The sequence below is a fragment of the Heteronotia binoei genome, chromosome 4, assembly GCF_032191835.1.
Source record: "Heteronotia binoei isolate CCM8104 ecotype False Entrance Well chromosome 4, APGP_CSIRO_Hbin_v1, whole genome shotgun sequence".
NCBI classification, from domain to species: Eukaryota; Metazoa; Chordata; class Lepidosauria; order Squamata; family Gekkonidae; genus Heteronotia; species Heteronotia binoei.
The window spans coordinates 12,697,844-12,721,800 of NC_083226.1; the positions used below are offsets into that span (position 1 = coordinate 12,697,844).

Genomic DNA, 23,957 nt, shown 5'->3' on the forward strand with positions numbered 1-23,957 from the left:
GAAATTGAGAAGGATCCAGGAAAAAAGCGCAAGTCACAGGAATCTCTAGAACTGGGCATGCTCCCCCAGAAAGGAAGAACAGCAAACTCCCAAACCCCAGGCTGGATTCCTCCTTGGTTTATGTGAACACTGGGGAAGAGAAGATACTTCCACCAGCTGCCCCTTTCCAATACAAGCCCCTATGCTGTATTCCCTGCCTGCCCCAAGATTTCCCCATCCCTGCAGAACAGCTTTTCCAGGGGCTGCAGCAGAAAGGAGGAGTTGCGAAAGATCAACTCTGTGATCTAATTTCTGGATACTCCCCCCCCCCTTTTTTTTTCTTTTTGAACATCAGCCAGAGGTGGGAAATCAATGCAGTTTTAAAGGTACCAGGACCTACAGGAAACGGAAAAAAATATTCACATTCACAAGCAAGGGGCACGAGATTACTAAAAGAAAAATTCAACTTGTACACATTTGAAGTTCACACCCATTCAAGATACTCTACTTTTAGCAACTCTGGATTTTAATCTCTTTTCCCCTTACATGTCATTATTGTGGTTATCTCGGACATCAGCACTCAGGCACCAAGGATGCAATCCTGTGCAGAATTACCTGGGAACAAGCCTCAGAGTAGCTAGTGGGAGTTACTGCCAAGTGCACACACGTGAGATGGTGCTCAAAGGAAATGAGATCTTTTTTCTGCAGACTGCAAATGTCATTTCATCACAATCTGGCAACAGCACAACAAGGCTGCAGACCAACCTATGATACTTCTTTAGCTAGCCTCACAGACAACACTACAAGAAACTGGGGTGGGGTGGGCGGCATGACAAAGCAGTCTTCTGACGCTCTGTGGGTGGAAAGACAACAGAATCACAGTTCTCCATTAAGGAAGGAATTCCAAGAGTAGTCATGCTATAGCACCCAAACTACCCTGACCTGCATAGCCTAGGCCGACCTAAGCAGGGTTGGTTTGGCTAGTATTTGGAAGGGCAACCTCCAAGGAATACCAGGGTCGTGGCGCAGAGGCAGGCAATAGCAAACAACCTCGGAAACGTCTCTTGCCATAAAAACAAGTCTAGCTTACCACCTAGTGGTGCATAATGCTAAACGAGCTAGAACTTGTGTCTGCCAGACAACCTTAGGATCGCCTAGCTATTTTACGCACTATGCCTTGTTGTTGTTGTTATTTCACCCTAACATGAAACAAGATGAGACAGCAACTGGGGACAATGCGTCCCCTGCTTCACTTGGTTTGTCTTGGATTCTCTGGTTTGATATGGGGGGGGGGGTTGCCACATTGGCCTGTGGTCTGCTGGGATTCTCTAGCTTGACACTGGTTCTGTTTGCACTGAGCGGTTTTGGCCAGCACTTCCTTACTCTTGTGTGTTCTACTACTGGTTTCTTTGCATGGAATTTTCTCCATAGGAAATAATGAATACTAGTAGGATGCCTGGGGGCCCCTTGATCAGGGGCGTGTAGAATTGGTCCCTGTGATCAGGAAGGCCCAGCTCCCTGCAATTTTGTTGTTTGGTTGAAAAACAGCCACTCCAGCCCCACAATAAAAAAAATTCCGTAGGGAATAATGAGCCTGAATAATTAAGAGGATTCCGGGGAGAAATTCAGATCCAACCCAGAGTTAAGGACCAGGCTCACCCAAAATGTCAGTATTTATGCCCTTCTGAAATCTGAATCAGAAAAATCCCAGTGGGTATGTTACCACCATAACTGCCTGTTGTGAATCTCTGATTTAAATCTGTTCAAGACACTGGAACAAATGCAGATGCAACCCAGGACTTGCATGGTGTGCTCAGGGTGACAGCTGGAAGCAAGTATAACTACTGGTGCATTTTTTATATACAGTGGTGCTTATGTGTCCAGTTCTATAGTCTTGTCCAGAAAACAGACCTGTTGTGTAGATTACTCCATGCACAAGATTACTCCATGGTGGTTAAAGTTCTACAGCAAGGGTGGCCATCTCCAGATGTTTTTTTGCCTACAACTCCCATCAGCCCCAGTCAGCATGGCTGGGGCTGATGGGAGTTGTAGGCAAAAAACATCTGGAGAGCTACCATTGGCCACCCCTGTTCTAGAGAAATCTTGAGTGCCTCCTTCCCAAATGATTGTTACAGATACTTTACTGCACTGTTGAGTTGCTTGCGGATACAGCAGTGCTTTCCTACATCAGCCGTGAATATGTTTGCATTCTACGGCTCATGGCTGTGCCGTTAACTTGAAGATACAAGCTGTCATCAAATCTGAGTTAATTACAGGTGAGGAGAAAGTGGCAAAGCTTGGTGGAAAGGTATGTTGTGGTATTGTTACAGATAACATTCCTGATAGCTTATGGTCCATCTTTGTGGAGGATGTCAGTATACAGTGCCTCAGCAACCATGGTGGCCAGAACAGTGTTCTCTCAGTGACAGTCAATCAACTGTAGATTCCTTAGGAAGTCAGTAATGTCTAGGATGTAACTGGAGATGTTCATGGCATTAGTCTCCATAAGCCAGAAATACCTACTATGACAGCATCATGGGGCAGCCTGGGTTGGAGGTTTGTGCTTTTTAGACAGTAGAAGAAGACGAAGAAGATATTGGATTTATATCTCACCCTCCACTCCGAAGAGTCTCAGAGTGGCTCACAATCTCCTTTACCTTCCTCCCCCACAACAGACACCCTGTGAGGTAGATGGGGCTGAGAGAGCTCTCACAGCAGCTGCACGTTCAAAGACAGCTCTGCAAGAGCTATGGCTGACCCAAGGCCATGCCAGCAGGTGCAAGTGGAGGAGTGGGGAATCAAACCCGGTTCTCCCAGATAAGAGTCCGCACACTTCACCGCTACACCAAACTGGCTCTCCGGTAGATATCTACACAAACATATTATATTTGCAATTTGGAAAACTCCACCACAAAGACTGCAACATCAACATCTACGAGGTCTGAGGTCACAAGGTCTTCACACAAGCAGACTCTAAGACTTGCTGAACCACTTGACCACGACAACGATACAGAGATGAAACAACAGAAAATCAAATTCCTGCTCCCAGGTCTTCTATGCTATTCTACAGCCAACAGAAGACACTGGTGAATCTGGAGACCAACTGAAATCTTTCACAAAGCCAGCCATGTTATCGTGCCAATATGACACAGCAAAAGAAGGACCAGGGAAAGCTGGACGGCGGGATACGCTTTGCATTTACAGTTCAACAGAAAATGCAAACACTGTTTCATTGAGACGGAGGCTAGCCAGTGCAGTGTCATCTCGGCAGTCAGAAAGGAGGCTCTTCAGTATGACAGTCTGAGAATGCATTTGTAAATAATGAACTTGAGATGCGGTGCCATCAGCAGATAGCACCAGAGAATCATCTCCAAGGGATTCAGAGCAATTGCAAACGAATGTGTGAAATGGAGGAAATATAAAAGAACAGACGGTCCAAATACAAAGAGTATTTAATACCAATGGAGACGCTGCAGCAAGTACAGCAGTGACGATAAGTCATTTGAGAGCACTGGACTCCCAAGCACGACTTTAAGAATTTTGTTGTTAATGAATAATTGAATGTCAATTAAATGCATCGCAATAATTTCCTAAAAATAACAGGAACGATCCAAACACGGGTACTTTTAAGTCTTGTGGATTTCCATACCAAGGATTTAACCACTACTCCAACTCTCGCACTGAAGCTATATTCAGGTGGGTAGCCATAATGGTCTGAAGCAGCAACGATGTTTGAGTCCAGTGGCACTGAAATCGGTAGGGCTTTAATGACTTCACTTGAACTGGAGTGTGGCCATTTGGCTTTATAAAACTGAAGAAATAATGACCCAGGAATAACTGAAGCGTTTTTTCCCCTCTGTATATGAAATACATTGCTGTCCAAGAGATGCTGTTCATTTGTAAGCAAAAATACAAAAATACAAAATATTGTGCACAAACACTCTTAACTGGTGTATATAAAGTTCTACTATAATGAAATGAACAGCCTACAACAGTGGGCATACATTCATACAGTATAAATAGAAATAGAGAACAACAGTCTCAGAACAATATTCCAAGGAGGACCCCACACAGTCACAGAGTTTTCAAAATGAGTACAATGACTCAAAAATAAAGTTCCACAGGAGTCCCTCCATTGTTTGTTGACTTCTGAAGGACAAATTCTAGCCTTCACGCAAACCCCGGATTTGATTGCGTTCCGCTGCTCCTGCAGCTTCCTCGTAAGTCAACTGAAAAATCCAGCCAAGTTCTTTCTCAAACGCCCATTTTGATATCTTAATTTGCATTGGGCGTTTGAGAAAGAACTTGGCTGGATTTTTCAGTTGACTTACGAGGAAGCTGCAGGAGCAGCGGAATGCAATCAAATCCAGGGTTTGCGTGAAGGCTAGAATTTGTCCTTCAGAAGTCAACAAACAACGGAGGGACTCCTGTGGAACTTTATTTTTGAGTCATTGTACTCATTTTGAAAACTCTGTGACTGTGTGGGGTCCTCCTTGGAATATTGTTCTGAGACTGTTGTTCTCTATTTCTATTTATACTGTATGAATGTATGCCCACTGTTGTAGGCTGTTCATTTCATTATAGTAGAACTTTATATACACCAGTTAAGAGTGTTTGTGCACAATATTTTGTATTTTTGTATTTTTGTATTTCATATATTGTGCTGCCACTGTTCTTTTGCATTGGTTCATTTGTAAGCAGCTGTTAATATGCGGTTCAGCAGGCCAAATCTGCCCCGACCTGGATGGCCCAGGCTTGCCTGATCAGTCACATTTGGGAAGCTAAGCAGGCCCTGGTTAGTACCTAGATGGGAGACCACGAAGGAAGTCCAGGATTGCCACGCAGAGGCAGGCAATGGCAAGCCACCTCTGTACATCCCTTGCCTTGAAAACGCTGTTTTACAGTTCCTGTAAGTCAGCTGTGACTTGACAGCAGCCTCCACCACCACCACTAGTTCTGATTTGCTCCATAAGATACTTCTCTAAATACAAAAGTGGCTTCAGTACGATTATGTGACAATTAAATATGAAGTTACATAACTATCTACCAGGATAAGGTTATGCATGTTTGGGGCACCCCCCCCCACCCCCATGCACTCTGACTTTTTTCTGGAAACAGAATTTGATGCTTTACATGCTAGGTTTTAAACAACTTTTTAAAAAGAATTATTTTGGCTACGTGCACAATCTATCCAGATTTCTACTATGCACCAATTTGAAGTTTAATGTACTCTTTCAGATGATTTTGCGGCTGATGGTCTTAACTGAGTCCTGGAACAAAGAAAAACACTTCTGCTTTGGATATGAAGCTGAACTGTCTGAATTACAACTGCTCTCCAGATGGCAGAGATCAGTTCCCCTGGAGAAAATGGCTGCTTTGCAGGATGGACTCCGTCATTATACCCTGAAGAGGTTACTTCCCTCCTGCTTTAGTCCCCACTGTGGAGAAGGACTATACTTTTCCTAGGCAGAGGCTGCAGCGAGGGGGAAGGAGATGGAAAACTGAAGTCAGATCATTTCCCCTACAGAAAATGGCCGCCTTGAGGCACAAATTGTATGGTACACCATAACACCACTATGCCAGGCCAAAAAAGACAGATCATGTCCCAAGCGCACACTGTTGCTGACTATGACAAGAAAAGGCAACAACAACTCACTGCAGACTAAAGGAATGCTGAGCTTCAGCCTCTGCATGATCGTCATGCTATGATGCCACAGCAAATTGATGCTGAGTGTCCAAGGCTGGGGCACTTGCCCAGAGTCTCTTTGTAGAGCCCACTGTATTTATTCCCACAACAGGCCTTACTACTACTGTTGCTGCTGCTTCTTATCATCATCATTACCACCATCATCCCAACAGTCAAATAAGGCAATTTTAGGGAGTGGAGTGAGGACTCCTGTGTACTGTTTAATCTTTTGGAACGAATGAAAAGCTCCTTAAGACAGGGTTTTCCTCTCCAAAGTACATAGCATGAAAAAGTCCCAGTGCTTTTTCAGTTTCTCTGATAGAATTTTGATAGTTTCTCTGATGGAAATTTTGGAGAACCCTAGAGGGAAAAAAACTCAAGTGAAAAAACTTTTCCATTTGTAGTCGGTGAAGTTCTTTTAAGGTTCTACTCAAAATGTGCAGTATACATTTTTTTTAAATAAGGCAATCTACACTACAGAATTAAGTAACTCCTATGCATACTGCAGACATACAACTTATGTTTTTTTTTACATTTGAATAGTTTTGGCAACAGTTAATATGGTATAGTGTATTCAATGACAATTTTTCTCCTGTTTCTCACACTAGTCTCTGCCCACATTAAGACACCTGTCCTAAGGTAGCACAGACTGCAACAAGTTGTAACTCTCTCTGCAGTACTGTATACCTTTGCAACTATTCTTACAGAAAACTGTATTTATACTTTGACATTCTATAAATATACTGCATACTTAGAATACACAACAAGTTATAAATGATGCATTTTATGTTAAAAATCTGTAAAATACATTGGGATTAGAGAAGTAAACGTTGCACATATTTCTATTTTTCTCCAAACTGAAAAATACACTGGGTAGTTTCTGTTGCTTTAGAATGTCTAAAAAAAAATTCACCTCTAGACTCTGCCCACTTCCCTCTGTTCTTTCAACGTTAAATTCATTGCAGATGTAATGAAGTTTTGGCTGCTAAGCTTTTAATTGCTGAGAGGACTGGCTCTGAGTTTTGCTCCACTGCTTCGGAACGCACTAGATTCGAGTCCAACAGAACCAACAAGATGTTGGGGGGGGGGGGGGGCGGGGTTATAAGCTTTTGAAAGTCAAAACTCCTTTCATCAGATTACGAATGCAAAGTTTCTCACTTTGGATAATTTTTAAAATGAAAAGTAGATAAAATATTCTAGCGAACAAGCAATAAAAAGCGACATAACCCTCTTCTTTTCTGGCACTGCCTCTTCAAGGCTGGCCTGCAGTTCTCTCCGCAAGGATCCCCGAACACTTCCCTGACAGACTCCCAGCGGCACAGGCTCTGAGACCAAACTTGGAAACAGCCGCTTTTACATAAGGCAATCTACACCACAGCAAGTGCCTGCAGCAAGTTAAAAACCATTCCCGAGTGACCAAGCGAGGAAGCTTATGTCAAAAAGATGAGAGCTGATTCTTTTCTCCTCCAGGCTACGCTGATGTGCCACTAATGACTAACAGGGGTACTTGGGCAAGCTGGTTTGCTGTGATGGACTAGCAACTTATTTGCCAACTGGCTGGGAGGGACAGTTTCATTCCAAGCCATTGCCTGAGAGGCTATGACTCTACGGATCTCAACAGCCTGTGCTGTCATAAGATGGGACCTCACAAGGAAAGGGGCGAGGCGTATGTTCATCAGTCCCTGGGAGACACCGAAGCATACACAGAAGGAACCTGATGTAAGCTGGGGAGACAGGCAGGATACAAACGAAGGAAGGAAGCACACAGGCACCTGCTTTCACTGAGGAGCTTACCCAAAAGAAACCGGTGGCGCGCCTCCTTCTCCCTCCGTTTTTATGATGTGAAGCCAGGAAAGCGCCTTCCAGGCTCCTTAAAAGCTCACCCCCCCTGCCAATCAGCTGATCCACGGGGGAAACTGCAGCAGCAGCGGTGAGCGACCCACGTTGCAAGGGTAGTGCTGCTTGTTCAGCGGTCGCTCACCACTGCCGCCGCGGTGGTGGTGAGCTGTTAAAGAGCCTGGAAGGCGCTTTCCCTGGTTTAACATCGTAAAACGGGGGGGGAGGCGCCGCAGAGGGGCACGGGGGGGGCGGCGGCCCGGTTGCTGATGAGCCACGGACCCCTGATTTAAGGTATCCTCTTTATACAGCCATTCCCACATCCCAGCAAATCATCTGGAATGGTACTACAGAAAATAATGTTATTTTTAAAGAACCAGAACAGCCTTTGTCCTTACTTAGCACCAGACGATAACTTGATCTGCTAAGCGAGTCAGTATTTGTTAGCTGTAAGACTGGACGTGCTTTGAGCAAAACCCTCTCATTCGGGCAGACTGTACAAGACTATTCCCTTTGCAGTATCTACACCATTTTTTCTCTGGAGATTCCTGTAGCTTTTTTTTTTGCTTCCCCCACCTGTATTCCTTGGGTACTACAAGAAAAAAAACAAGCTGCTCACCTGTAACTGGTGTGCTTTGAGGGCTGACTTACTGGCGCTCTACATCTGTGCAGAGCACCATCCAGAGTCTTCAGAGCAGAGTTTGAGTGAAGGAGAACTGAAAGGAGGTGCAGCCGGTGGGGGAAGGGGAGGCTTAGCTCTAGAAAACTGCAAGCAGTGCTCAGCTCCAGCACAGCACAGGGAAATTCTTCACACACAAAGAAACTCTGGAGGTTTTGCTTTTGTTTTTTTTTTTTGGGGGGGGGGTTGAGTGGGAAGGGGGGGACTCTTGTACACAAGGAAACTCTTGCTGCCAAAATATGCTGAAAAACCCTTCAGGTATGATTGTGCATATCCGCCCCCCCAGTGCTGAAAAACCCTTCAGGTATGATTGTGCATATCCCCCCCCCCCCCAGTCCACCAATACAATCTCGTATGATGAAACCCTCAGTTGCCAGAGGCGGTCCCATTATCTTCACAACGCAAGCTGTCTTGTATCTCTGAAGTCCCCAGCATTCAAACACGTGATCGCCTACCTTCACAAATATCATCGGGAGTGTCTGCTTGGCCCGACTATAATGCCTGGCGACTCTGTATACTGTTTCAGGGACATAGTCCAGAACCAAATTAAGATATACTTCATCTTTCTGGAAGAAGGAAAAAAGGTGAGAGGAAGAGAAATGTAAGAGATTACGTACTCATAATGGAATCGGTATAATATATTCGCACACAGGCAGCATTGCACAGAGTCGTAGTGTGCAAAGAATGTGACAAAAGCTGCCAGTGTTAATAAGGAACATGACAGGAAATGTATTAATTTTCTTTGCCTGGGTCAAATCAGGTCTGTAGAAGCTACATCTGCTCATACAGCTTTTCCCCAATGCAAATGCGATCAGACAGGCAATGAGATTCGTTTTATTTTATCACTTCAACCAAGTGGCTGGCTGGTTTTGTTTTTTAAGCAGCGTGTTTGCAAAGGGGACTGTTTGGTATATCCCAACGCCAAGTGCCACCGCATGCCCTCTCCCTGCCTGGAAACTTGCTCTCCGTTCCTAGAACTCAGTCCTTTCTGCCCTGACCAATCAGGTGGCGTGGCTAACTGCCCATCTCATCCCCTCCCCTCTCACCGAGCCTGGAAAGAAAAGAGCCTCTTGTTTTGGACTCGAGCTTCTTGCCTTCCAACTGGGATCAGAACCTGCCCTCAAATTAAGAAAGAAACAGATGCCCGCGATTATCCCTTCTGGGGAGCTGTCTGTTAACACAAGCCGTGCGGTTTTACTTCCCTTCTCTTACCTGGTGAAATATTTGCTACCCAAATGCCACACCCGTTTTGGGAACGGGCCGTCAGCCTGGTTTGGTAGCCATAGCCTCTGCTTTGCCCCCCCACTCTACATCTCTTTGCCCCCTCACTCGACATTCCCCCCATTTTTGAATGATTCTCAGCATATAATTTTTATTTTGCCAGCACGGGTAGCAGCAAAGGAAAGACGTATCTATGACTTGCTCACTCTCTTTGAAGAGTAATCCAGGATAATCATCCTTAGCATTTATGTACAGCATTTTGAGCACTCAGACTGCTGGTCATGGGACGAAAATGCACTGCACAGAATTACGCTAAGGTTTGGAGACCACTGGCCCTCACTTCCTAGAAAGCCTTCAAAGTGTGGATTGAATTAGAAAGTGGCAAGCAGTGATCACTATGTTTGAATACTCAAGGTGACTGGCTTTGGAAGCAGGCTTCCAGCAACTGGGCAATGCTGGGCAATGGGTCTTATTTTGACAGCTTAAGCTTGGTAATTCTTCAGTCCCGATTTCAGATTTCTTGTACTCAAAACGTTTTCCTTCCAAGCTTACAGAGCTGCCTTGGCACTTGGACAAAGATTCACTAGAGCAATATGTGGGTCACGGCCGAGAGATGATCTACACTCAACTACAGCCTCTAAACCTGCAACTTTTCAATGCAGGAGTGAGAGGTGGGGGAAGGAGGGGATTCTTCCTTGCATCCAGGCTGTTCAGCATCAATCCGGACTCAATCGGGAAAGGAGGCACCTGTCCTACTAACAAAGAGGTTCTTATGAGGATAGCCCTGGAAGTCAGTCCTTTATAAAGGCAGAAGGTGAAACTTGTGCCATTTGGTTAAAGTGAAAAAAGAAGCCCTTCCGGTTTTCTTGGGAATGAGGACAAGGACTGTCCACCTCAGGAGAAGAACTGGCTTCCCCCTCTTCTGGAGGAAGGGAGCTCACAACACTTCCACTTGTGGTCGCTTCCAGACCACCTTCCAGACCTAGCTAGAAAATGGACTGATTGGCCTCTGGAAACAGCTTCTTCCTATAAGCGCCAATTGGTTGAGAGTATAGTCCTAATCAGGGCTTTTTTTATAGCAGGAACTCCTTTGCATATTAGGCTATTCCCCCCCTGATGTAGCCAATCCTGCAAGAGCTTACAGGGCTCCTCTTACAGGGCCTACTGTAAACTCTTGGAGGATTGGCTACATCAGGGAGGTGTAAGCCTAATATGCAAAGGAGTTCTTGCTACAAAAAAAGCCCTGGTCCTAATGCAGTCATTGTAGTAACTTCTGGTATAAAAAAACCCCCGTTTCCTTCATTCTCAACGCAAGAGATTTCATTAAAGAAAGAGACCGACACCAACACCTCTCCATGGACAATTAACAGCCAATGGTGTTTTTCAACTGAATACCAGAAGTTCAGGTGGTATGTGATGCTAGTCTTTTTCTATAAGGAGCTCTGAAAGTGTGTTCTCAGGTCTCTTCCCATTCCTGCCAGCTGGCCTCTAGATCCACATCATCAGCCAACAAGGAAGTCTCTCGTTTCCCCCAGTGCAAAGTCCCTTCCAACCAAAAGGTGACACTGATTGGAACTTGGGTCGGGGCCAAGTCGAGACCTTAAGAGAATCAACTTTCTGAGATCTGACCTGGGAGACACAATACAAACATTAGGGGAGGGACGGTGGCTCAGTGGTAGAGCATCTGCTTGGTAAGCAGAAGGTCCCAGGTTCAATCCCCGGCATCTCCAACTAAAAAGGGTCCAGGCAAGTAGGCGTGAAAAACCTCAGCTTGAGGCCCTGGAGAGACACAGGGAGGGGCTGTGGCTCAGTGGTAGAGCATCTGCTTGGGAAGCAGAAGATCCCAGGTTCAAGCCCCGGCATCTCCAACTGAAAAGGGTCCAGGCAAATAGGCGTGAAAAACCTCAGCTTGAGACCCTGGAGAGCAGGGGAGGGACGGTGGCTCAGTGGTAGAGCATCTGCTTGGGAAGCAGAAGGTCCCAGGTTCAATCCCCGGCATCTCCAACTGAAAAGGGTCCAGGCAAATAGGCGTGAAAAACCTCAGCTTGAGACCCTGGAGAGCAGGGGAGGGACGGTGGCTCAGTGGTAGAGCATCTGCTTGGGAAGCAGAAGGTCCCAGGTTCAATCCCCGGCATCTCCAACTGAAAAGGGTCCAGGCAAATAGGCGTGAAAAACCTCAGCTTGAGACCCTGGAGAGCCGCTGCCAGTCTGAGCAGACAAGACTGACTTTGATGGACCAAGGGTCTGATTCAGTATAAGGCAGCTTCATATGTTCATATTTTCAAGATGCAACTGGGAAGGTCCCAAAGTGTTGTCTTGAGGACTGAGGTGACAGAAGCACCCACGAGGCATACAGGCGGTCAACCCTTATGGAGATGAAAGGGTGGGCTGGCCTCTCTGAGACGGGCAGAGAAAAGATAAATTTCCCCAAACCCAGAGGGTCATTTACAATCTATAAGGAAAACACACCGGCTCTTTGATGCATTAACACCTCTCAACTGGGGGACCAATTCTGACAGGCTTGAGCTGCAGGTGTCTCAGTCCATGTGGGTGTCTGAAAAGGGCTGCTGTCCCTCTCTTTGGAGCTGAGAGGGATGAAAACACAGTGAGGGAAGTGTGCTCATTTGTACGTGCGGCTGGGATGAGGGATGACAGGAGAATGATGCTGGAGGATGCTTGTGGTTCAGGGGTGGGAGCCCCGTGCAACCAGCAGGACCAGATAGTAAAATATTTTAAGTAACTAGCCAGTCACCTTGGGGGGGGGGGGTTCTTTTTCTCTTCTTGTAGCTACCCTGTTTGTGCCTTGTAGTAATAAAGTTGCTTAACTAAAGGCCATGCACACATCCCCACTAGCAGCCTTGCCTCTCAGCAATGCCAACAAAACGTATCTCTTTAGTGACAATCCTCCGGTAGCACTAAAAGATGGAGGGGCAGATTTTCAACCCCGAGGTGGTGGCATGCTGCCAAAATGAACAAAAGAGAGCCAGTTTGGTGCAGTGGTTAAGTGCATGGACTCTTATCTGGGAGAACCGGGTTTGATTCCCCACTTCTCCACTTGCAGCTGCTGGAATGGCCTTGGGTCAACCATAGCTCTGTAGGAATTGTCCTTGACAGGGCAGCTGCTGTAAAAAAGCTCGCTCAGCCCCACCTACCTCACAGGGTGTCTGTTGGGGGGCGGGGAGAAGGTAGAGGAGATTGTGACCATTCTGAGACTGAGATTCGGAGTATAGGGCGGGATATAAATCCAATTTCTTCAAAAGAGAAGGGCAATATGCAGCTTTCTGATGAGGCTGCAAGCTGGTAGGGGGAGTCTGGGGAGAAAGTACCCTCACGTTTACAGTGCAGTAAATCTATTCTGCCACACCTGGAAGACAGTGACATTTAAAATCTAAATCGGGGGCTTCAGATTGCTCAGGGTTGAGGACTGCTGGTCTAGGGTACACCTATCTTCTGAGCACATATTGCAGCTTTTCCCACATGCCTCCCCCTCCCAAGAAGAAGAAGATATTAGATTTATATCCTGTCCTCCACTCCGAAGAGTCTCAGAGCGGCTCACAATCTCCTTTCTCTTATTCCCCCACAACAGACACCCTGTGAGGTGGGTGGGGCTGAGAGGGCTCTCACAGCAGCTGTCCTTTCAAGGACAGAGTCTCAGGGCGGCTCACAATCTCCTTTCTCTTCCTCCCCCACAACAGACACCCTGTGAGGTGGGTGGGGCTGGAGAGGGCTCACATAGCAGCTGCCCTTTCAAGGACAACCTCTGCCAGAGCTATGGCTGACCCAAGGCCATGCTAGCAGGTGCAAATGGAGGAGTGGGGAATCAAACCCGGTTCTCCCAGATAAGAGTCTGCACACTTAACCACTACACCAAACTCCCAGTGCTAAACTTACCTTCTCTCCACTGGAGTAAAAGAAATAACGCAATCTGACAATGTTACAGTGATCGAGCTTTCTCATGATTTGAAGCTCTCGATTCTGAAAAAGAGAATGTTTTGCTAGTTATTATCCAAAGGGCAAAACAAAAAGAAATAGTTCCTTTCCTAAGAGCTACAGGAAATTATTACAAAAACCTTTTTTGCTTTAACTTTCACCAAAGTAATGAAAGGGTGTACAATGAGGCAAGATTTGCTTTGCCTGCAGCTAAGCAGACTAAGGACATACATGAACTGATTTTGAAATCAAGGCAGATCATAAGAAGAATGATTTAAATCAAGTTTCCTATTTGGTAATGACTGTATCTGTTGAACAAACATACGTAAGAAAAGATTAGGGTCTGAACAAATTTAGAGTCCAATGGCACCTTTATAAAATTATTATTATTATTATTTATACACCAACAAAAGTTTATTCAAGGTATGAACTTTTGTTTGCACACACACATCTTCAGATACATGGAAAGGGTGTTTATGTTCCACATATATAGGCAGATGCCTCTATACATATGAACAACAAATTAGCATACAACTTAATGATGTTTCCACATGTGCAAAGGACTTAAATATTGGGGTCTGTCAATGACTGCAACAAACCTGTGATAGGCATGAAGTCAATTTTTCCTTTTCATTCGCACTCTTCAGGAGGGAGAACAGAGCACTTCTACGGCTACCTGGTTTGCAAAGTTCCAACCAAGCTCAAATCTGCCATGGCATTTGAATATATACACAGTCCATCTGCTCTCCATAAATGGGGAATCTAAACCAGTTTGCCTATCCTGTCCATTCAGTGAATTAAGCACATTGGCTCAGGTCAAGCGACATGCTGATGAAGCCAAGGTCCTGCACTCTTCTCTCTTTATTAGAGGACTGCATAATCCTCGACACTTTAGGTTTAAATTAAAAAAAATGTTAAAAGACAAAAGCACATGAGGGATACCCTGTGAATTTGCACGGAATGCTGCCCTTAAAGTGCATTCAGAAGCTAAAGTACAGAAGGCTGAAGCCAGAATGCTAGCTGGAGTGGGTCACAGGGACAGCCATCACTCCAATCTTGTTCTTCCTACCCTGGCTCCCGGTCAGCTTACAGACCCAATCCATGGTGCTGGTACTGACCTTTAAAGCCTTATATGGCTTGCAGACCTGTAGCTATGGGGAGCCCTGTCCCCCAAGTTCCTGACGCCCCCCCCAACTTGGCCTTCCCCAAGTCCCCCAGGCCCCCCCCCAATCCATGGCCTTCCCCTGTTGCTGCTACAGGCACTGCCTGAGCAGACACCCCACTCCTGCGCCATTTAAAGGATCAGCCAATCAGTGGGCCCTTTAAATCACGAGGGAAGCCGGCAGTGGCTCATGTTGCCCCTCCCAGGAAGGCCCCACCCTCTTAGCGCAGGAAGGGCAGCAGCTGCTCTGGGCAACCTCCAGCATGATTTAAATCACCTGGGAGGGAGGGGGCAGCCCCTACCCTCTTAGCTTTCGCCTCTGCAGCCCTTCAGGAGAAGAAGGTGACAGTGGGGAGAGGGAGGGCTGTTTAAAACATGCAGGACAGGTGGCAGAAGCAGCCATGCCTCCTGTGGGAGAGGGGGCCGCAAGGAGGAGGAGGAGAAGATATTATTAGATTTATATCCCACCCTCCACTCCGAATCTCAGAGCGGCCTACAATCTCCTTTCCCTTCCTCCCCCAGAACAGACACCCTGTGAGGTGGGTGGGGCTGAGAGGGCTCTCACAGCAGCTGCCCTTTCAAGGACAGAGTCTCAGAGCGGCCTACAATCTCCTTTACCTTTCTCCCCCACAACAGACACCCTGTGAGGTGGGTGGGGCTGGAGAGGATTCTCACTGCAGCTGCCCTTTCAAGGACAGAGTCTCAGAGCGGCCTACAATCTCCTTTACCTTCCTCCCCCACAGCAGACACCCTGTGAGGTGGGTGGGGCTGAGAGGGCTCTCACAGCAGCTGCCCTTTCAAGGACAACCTCTGCCAGAGCTATGGCTGACCCAAGGCCATTCCAGCAGGTGCAAGTGGAGGAGTGGGGAATCAAACCAGGTTCTCCCAGATAAGAGTCCGCACACTTCACCGCTATACCAAACTGCCTCTCTTCAGAGCTACCCCAACTTTTGCTCATGCTTCCCGTCATCAGAAATCCTTCTACAGAGCTGATGGCTTATGACCAAGAGATTTCAAGGATCTACAGACCTACCCATTCACTGTGGTCATCTCCAGGGACCCTTCTAGGTACCCTTGGTGTCTAATGTTAGATGGGTGGCTACGTGAAAAAGGCCTTCCAAGCCATGACATCAAAATTACAGAATTCTTTCCCTGAGGAGATTCATCTCCCTGCCTGCCCGCCCCAATCACAGTCTTCAACCAGTAGGTAAAGACTTATCTTTCTTGTTTGGCATTCCTACACTGACCCTCCTTCCTGTTTATGTGTTTTGCTCAATTGCTGTTTTTAACTAGTTTTGTAATGTGTATTTTTAAAAACAATTTTAATCATTTTGACTGTTCGCTGCCTCGGGGACCTCAAGCTGGGTGGAAAAGTGGCATGCCATGTTCTGAATACGCAAATAAATATATGGTTTATTTGTTTTTCCAGGCAAAAGTTGTTGGTACATGCAAGGAGCTCCTGGCTCCCAAGGGAACAAGTTCATGCCCTTGAGGCTAAAGTTGCAAACCGGCAGCCACCTCAAGATATGGAGATGAGACCTCCAGTGACCTGCTAAAGGGACCTGCTGAAGCCCCTTTCCACTGATGGCTCTGCCCTCAGGAAGAAGAAGGTTCTCAGAGTAGGGAGTATGGGACACCATAGGAAAGCACTTGTTCCTCAGACAGCAAAACACTGCCCTCTCACACCAAAGGAATGGGGATGTGGCTCTTTGGTAGATCTGATCCTGAGGAACACAGGCAGAACAGTCTGTGACAGAACAGTCTGTGATGGATGTCTGGAGCACATGGTGTCTTGAGCGGCTGGTTCAAAGGTTGTGGATATTACACACCACCTAAGATAAGGACCTGTAAGGAAAGAGCTGATGGCCATAGTATGCATAGTCCAAGGTTGTGTCACCTCACGTAGAAGAAGAAGATGAAATTGGATTTATATCCCGTCCTCCACTCAGAGCAGCTCACAATCTCCTTTCCCTTCCTCCCCCACAACAGACACCCTGTGAGGTGGGTGGGGCTGGAGAGGGCTCTCACAGTAGCTGCCCTTTCAAGGACAGAGTCTCAGAGCGGCTCACAATCTCCTTTACCTTCCTCCCCCACAACAGACACCCTGTGAGGTGGGTGGGGCTGGAGAGGGCTCTCACAGTAGCTGCCCTTTCAAGGACAGAGTCTCAGAGCGGCTCACAATCTCCTTTACCTTCCTCCCCCACAACAGACACCCTGTGAGGTGGGTGGGGCTGGAGAGGGCTCTCACAGCAGCTGCCCTTTCAAGGACAGAGTCTCAGAATGGCCTACAATCTCCTTTACCTTCCTCCTCCACAACAGACACCCTGTGAGGTGAGTGGGGCTGCAGAGGGCTCTCACAGCAGCTGCCCTTTCAAGGACAACCTCTGTCAGAGCTATGGCTGACCCAAGGCCATCTCAGCAGGTACAAGTGGAGGAGTGGGGAATCAAACCTGGTTCTCCCAGATAAGAGTCTGCACACTTAACCACTACACCAAACTGGCTCTCTATTAGAGCTATGGCTGACCCAAGGCCATCCCAGCAGGTGCAAGTGGAGGAGTGGGGAATCGAACCTGGTTCTCCCAGATAAGAGTCCTCACACCTAACCACTACGCCAAACTGGCTCCATGACCATCTGCTCCAAGTCACAATGGTTTGGAGTAGGTAGGAAGATAAATTGTATACAGACAAGGGCCATCAACAATATAACAAAAACTGCCCAAGCAGTGATTAATAAAACAACAGTCAAAGCACGATAAAATTGAGATGCGATGTTAAAATTTCCAGGGCCAAAACTTATTAAAATTGCTGTGTGTTACCTTCTTAGCAGTCAGTGCATTCATAGACAGCACATTAATAACATGCAGATTCCAAGATTATTTTTCTACTGCTGAGCATTAAGCCAGAGAGGCTAAAACGATTGCAAGAAAACGGAGCAAAGGCAGCAAAACAGCAACGGGGGAGGTCCTTGAGTTTCAGTTTGGAGTATATCAAACGGTAACATCTCACGATCTGAACACGTATCGGCTCAGGCAGGGTGAGGTTAGTTAAAGCCGCTCTTCGTTACGCAGCTCTCTTCTCTGGTTACCTGGCTAACTGCTTTCCCATTTAAAGGTCACCCTCAGAGCTTCTGATCAGGTGAGTGATAAGATTAGAAGGCGAAGAAAGATCCAGGTGGGCGGCCATGTTGGTCTGAAGCAGCAGAGCAAAGCTGGAGTCCGGCAGCGCCTTTAAGACCAACGACGTCTTATTCAAAGTGTGAGCTTTCTGTCTCTCTGAGGAACTTTGTTGGTCTTAAAGGTGCCACTGGACTCCAACTTTGTTCAAAGGCGCAGCAAAAGTTGGTATTTCCACCCATAACACACACACACACTGTGGCTAATAGCCACTGATAGACCTCTGCTCCATTTTATCCAATCCCCTCTTGAAGCTGTCTATGCTTCCAGCTGCCACCACCTCCTGTGGCAGTGAATTCCACATGTTAATCACCCTTTGGGAGAAGAAGGACCTCCTTTTATCCGTTCTAACCCGACCGCTCAGCAATTTCATCGAATGCCCACGAGTTCTTGTATTGTGAGAAAGGGAGAAAAGGACTTCTTTCTCTACCTTCTCCATCCCATGCATAATCTTGTAAACCTCTATCATGTCACCCCGCAGTCGACGTTTCTCCAAGCTAAAGAGCCCCAATGAGACATATCTCATTGATTTTCCCTGTGCCGTCAGATTTCTGAAACATCTGTTGCATTTAGCTTAACATTAGGAGTTTATTTCTCCTCTCTTAGATCCAAGGTTTACAGCATTTAACACAGAAACAAAATCTATGCCTGATTCCTTCTCCAAGCTTCCTTGGCATGCACGTTTTCCCCTGCAGCCCTCTGGTCTCCCCTTTAAATAGCTGTCATATTCTGGCATCCATCTAGACTGCCCGAGCAGTTGACCCTTCATCGCCTAGGGATGAGTCGTGCCGAATGAGAAGTTCTCCTTCTCCTGTTAGGTTTTCCAAAGAAGTCAGTTAAAAAATCTGCTCTGTGACCGCCTTGATATAAAACACACCAGCAGTCAGGCTCCATTTAGTTCTAGTGAAGCTGGTGCCTTTTTTACAGGGTGGCAGGTCCCAAAACGTTCTCAAGTGCCTAAGAAGACTTTTGAAACGGAAAGCTACCCCACGTGTCCAGCGTGAATGCAAAGCTACTCCACATGTCCAGCATGACTTTAATTGAATTCAGAACTGGGTCTTTCTTTAAACTCTGGAAATCCTGCCCAAACAAGGTGATTGAGGATGACTATACCCAAACAAAAGTGCAGTGATAAAGCAGATGAAAAGAGTGCATGAGAAGCGTTGTACTAAAAACCTTACAACGGACAGTAAGAATTTATTTAAATACACCCCAAATAGAAAACTGGTAGGTGGGGACTAGGTGGGTGGCCGTGTTGGTCTGTTCACTGTATCAGAGCCAACACTTTCACAAGATCCAACCGTAACAGAGGCGATGAGAGATGAATTATTGGGTCAGAGACTTCTGAAGGCAACTCAGTAGTACATGCCGGATTGGAGCGGAGAGGATTTGAAAAGTCACAAACATTGTTAACCTATATTTTGCTTTCCAGGAAGCTTATAAAACATCAGAAGCGTGGCATGGTATGTGTGGTGTGCGTCTCACTTTACACTTCAATCGAAAACACAGGAGAGGTTGGGGAGAAGGGCTGGAACTTGAAACTACTATTGAATGGAGATACTCTCTGGGTAAGCAGTTTATTCAGTTCCCAAGCGTTACAGCTCTGCATGAACACCAACACACCGACTTATGGCCAAAAAAGCAAAGCCTATTTCTGCCCCCCCCCCAACCAACCAACCCTGTTGTCTCCAAATCAGAAATTAAAAGAATTTTCCTTCTGACACCCCAGTCCAATGTCACAGAGCTACGCTAATCTCTATGCAATCACTTAATCCAATTAAATACGAATTGACAGTTTAAAGAAGAGAAAGGGGAAGACCATTCTATCCACTGCACCCCCTCTGCAGCAACAATCTGAGTTAGGATTTTTTAAAAGACCTCACTGACCAGCCCCTGTCATATTTCTCTAGCACCTTTCAGACTGTTTAGCTCCAATTCCCTTCCTTTTAAGAACCAAGTTCCAATCGGCAGAGCTGCAAAACGTGGCCATCTACGGACAAGGCAGATGTTTCTTAATCCTCGGCAGAGTCCCCAAGTACGTATACTCATCCCACCCACCCCACAAAATTACTTGTTTTAATTTGCAAAGAAAGGAGCTCTAAAAAATAGTTTGATAAGAACTGAGCATGCTTGCTGCCTTCAGGAAGCATGGAACGTTGATTAGATATGGATGGGCTAAAGCCAGATTATTGGTAAACAGTTTTACGTCAGGCCCGTTTATCACTCAATGAGGCACTAGGCGAGGCTGCCCTATTTGGCCATTACAATGGAGCTGTTCGCCACGTACAGTTACGAGGACGGGCGGCAGCAGAAGAGGGAATCTACATCTGCAGCCTCTTCTAGAGGGGCTTCAAAACCTTGTTAACCGAGGCACTGCAGAGGAAGCGGAGTCTGGAGACACCAGGCAGATTCAGACCAGACCATTTAAAACAGGGGTGTCAAACATGTGGCCCAGGGGCCGAATCAGGCCCTCGGAGGGTTTCTATCAGGCCCCCGAGCAACTCTTCCTTCTCCTTTGCTTCCTTCTGCATCTCAGGTTGCTTTGCAAGACTTGCTCAATTGCACAGGAGCTACAGAGCAAAGTCTCTATTTTCTCCATTGGCTGAGGCTCCTCCCTTGGAGAGAAGGGGGGGGGGGAGGCAGAGCTTGCTTTGCCAGGCTCTCTCAATTGCACAGCAGAGCTACTGAGCCAAGCTTCTCTTCCTTTTATTGGCTGAGGCTCCTCCCCCTTCTGGCCCCTTGGGGAAGGAAGGAAAGAGCCAGAGCTTCCTTTGCCCAGTTCCCTGGATCCCATGGGAGGGATACAAAGGAAGCACCTTTAAGACCAATGAGCGCTAATGCTTTAAGCATGTTTTAAGTTTTGTTTTGTTTTTTAAAAAATCTGATTGTGTTTGCCTGTGTCCTTTATACAGTTTATATCTCTGCTACCTAATCTTAAATAGGTACAAATATTGCCCAGCCCAACAAGGTCTCATTTATGTCAGATCCTGCCCTCATAACAAATGAGTTTGACACCCCTGGTTTAAAATGTTTACATCTTGGTCTTTCTCTCCAGTAGGGACCCGAAGTGGCTGACATCGTTCTCCTCCGTTTTTACCCTCACAACAACCAGAGGTAGGTTAGGCTGAGAGTGTGTGGGCTGGCCCACTCAGCAAACTTCCATGACGGCATGGGGGGCCTAAGCTGGGTCTCTCAGATCCTGTTCCAACACTGTGAGCACCCCACCACACTGGATCGTAGTGGTTTTCTAAGACTGAAGATTCCTTGACTACTATTCTGAATCAAGATAACAGACTGAAGCAGTTTCTTAGTTCTTTGAAAGAAGCAGCCTGGGAAAAACACCTCCAAAAATTCTAAGACTAGCTCCACCCATCCGACATTTTGAGATTACCCTTGTTCCTACAGCAGCCTTTCCCACCATCCAAAAATGCTCACAGATTAAAAATGGCTGGGGGGGGGGGACTCCTGGTTTAAGATTTCCTTCCTTGTGTTTGCTCAACAAAATCTATAACAGAGACCCCCCGAAGTGGTGCCAGTGGGTGCCAGGGTGTACTGCCCACAAACACCTTGCCTGAGGCCTGCCAAGTCTTTTAGAAAGCAGGTGGGACTAGGTGGGGCTTTCTGATTGGCCACTGGAGATTTGATTGACCGTTCAGGTTTGTTTGCTTGTTTTTTTAAACATTGCTTCAGCAGCAGTTACCATGACAAGGATTTTCACTGTGTGACTGAAGGGAAGTGGCAGCAGCCATTGTATGGCAGGCTCAGCTTTCTATGGCAGCCATTTTGTGGTTGTGCCCACCAGGCTCAAATTCCAAAGGTGCCCGCAGGCTCAAATGGGTGGGAACCCCTGGTCTAGAACATCACACCCAGCACGACAAGAGATGTGAAAGAATTTTCCCTTTAATACCAGCAATTACTCCTTTGTTTGCTCTAAAGCAATAAGCAACTGATCTCCCAGTTATCTTACGCTATCTTTTATTAGTCCAATAGTTCCATCCTAGATCCCCATCAGTCCGGCTTCTGCCCAGGTCATGGGGCGGAGACAGTACTGGTCGCCCTGGTGGATGACCTCCAGCAGCCTCTGGACCGAGGCGGTTCGGCGGAACTGATGCTGTTAGATCTTATCAGCTGCATTCGATACGGTCGACCATCAGTGCTGACTCACCGTCTCACCGACGCAGGGATTCAGGGGTTGGCCTTGCAATGGCTTTCCTCTTTCCTATATGGTCGGGGACAAAGGGTGGCGATCCCGGAGACACTTACTTAATTGTGGTGTGCCTCAGGGGGCGGTGCTCTCCCCGATGCTGTTTAACATCTACATGCACCCCCTTGCTCAGATTGCCTGGAGGTATGGGCTGGGTTGCCATCAGTATGCTGATGACACCCAGCTCTATCTACTGATGGATGGCCGGTCTGGCTGTGCCCCAGAAAATTTAGACCTGGCACTGCAAGTTGTGGCAGGATGGCTCAGGCTGAGTCGACTGAAGCTGAATCTGACAAAGACAGAGGTTCTTTGCCTTAGTCACAGCGGTCTGGGCAGGGAAATTCCCTTACCAGCTTTTGATGGGGCGCCGCTGGCAATGGCATCCAGGGTCAGGAGCTTGGGGGTGCTGCTGGAGCCTTCCTTGACAACAGAGGCCCAGATAGCAGCCACTGCCAAATCTGCCTTTTTCCATCTTAGGCGAGTGAAGCAGTTGGTTCCCTTCCTCGAGCGCGGTGACTTGGCGACCGGGATCCATGCAACAGTCACCTCGAGAATGGACTACTCTACATGGGACTGCCCCTGTCTCGAAACCGGAAACTGCAGCTAGTGCAGAACGCGGCGGCCAGGCTGTTATTGGGGCTCCCCAAGTGGGAGCACATACAGCCGGGGCTGCGGAAACTGCACTGGCTGCCAATAGTATACCGGATTTGCTACAAGGTGCTGATTATTACCTTTAAAGCCCTATATGGCCGAGGACCTGCCTACCTTAGGGACCGTCTCTCCCCACACGTTCCCCAGAGGGTACCTAGATCTGGGACGAAAAAAATCTATTAGCAATCCCCAGGCCGAGGGAGGCTAGACTACAGAGAGTAGGCCTTCTCAACTGCTGCCCCCTATTGGTGGAATCAACTGCCGGAAGAAGCTAAGGCCTTGCGAGACCTCGCTCAGTTCTGCAACGCATGTAAGACAACTCTATTCCGGCAGGCCTTTAATCTGACATCGAAGAACTGATATGGGGTGACTGAGATACTTTGAAAATAGACTGAATGCTATCTGAAGCAAGAAAACATCAGATACAACTAGCACCAGACTGTTTTAATTGTTCTTAACGATTTTCATTGTTTAACTTGTTTTATTGTTTTAACAGTTAAATTGTTCTTATTTTCCTGGTTGTGAGCCGCCCTGAGGGCGGGATATAAATCCAATAAACCTTAAACCTTAATAAAGTTTAAACCCATTTTGTCACATAGAATGTATAGAACACCAGGATTGAACAAGTCAGATGACAGGTATTTTAGTTTGAACAACAGTGACATTTCAAGAGAGAGGCAGAGGGCAGATAGTTAGGAAGACTTGCTGTATGCAACTATTTCTTCCTCATCACTCTTCAATCTGCATTTAAGACATTTAGCCAAGATCCATCAGAGCTTCAGAGTGGATCGTCACCATGATACAGACGACACTCAGCTTTACATCGTGGCATCTAAACCTCTGGAGGCACCTGAGAAAGTCCTGGGCCAGCATCTTGAGGCTGTGGTCAAGCGGCTGAGGGTAAACAAACTGAAGCTTAATCCGGACAAGACACATGACGCAGCGTGACGCAGAGCATTTGCTGGCCTTGATATGCCAAAGTCAGATGGAGTTAAGCTCTCCCTTAGTAAATTAAGTTTAGATCCTGGGGTTGCTCTTGGGCATAGTCCTGTTGATGGATAAACAGGTTGGAGACACTGCTAGGAGTGCCGCCTTTCAATTACATCTGGCTCACAAGCTGGCCCCTTATTTAGCGTCTGCTACACCAATCGACGCTTCCGTAACCTTCAGACTGTGCTATTGTAATGCAATTTTCTGTGGCTCAAAGTAGCCTTTGAAGACTGCTTGGAAGCCTCAGCTGGCACAACATGCGCCAATGAGTCTCCTGTCTGGAGCCAGCAGCTTGGGACATATGACCCCAGTGCTACGTCAAGCACACTAGTTACCTATTTGCTTCCAGGCTCAATTCAAAGAGCTCCTTATCACCTTTAAACCCCTTCAAGGCCTAGAGCCCCTGGACTGAGCAAACTGCATCTCTAAGTGCGCTCGCCCACACC

At 46.9% G+C, this 23,957-nt stretch overlaps 1 protein-coding gene across 2 annotated transcripts in view; it reads right to left on the reverse strand.

The window, feature by feature from the left end:
* The window catches only part of GSK3B (glycogen synthase kinase 3 beta), a 121,906-nt gene that overhangs the window by 44,025 nt on the left and 53,924 nt on the right, over positions 1–23,957 (reverse strand). For both annotated transcript variants that reach the window (XM_060236807.1, XM_060236806.1), the window contains exons 3-4: positions 13,293–13,376; positions 8,636–8,746 (exon numbers count right to left, since the gene is read on the reverse strand). In XM_060236807.1, coding sequence (XP_060092790.1) covers positions 8,636–8,746; positions 13,293–13,376 — 195 coding nt within the window. The remainder of the gene's footprint in view (positions 1–8,635; positions 8,747–13,292; positions 13,377–23,957) is intronic.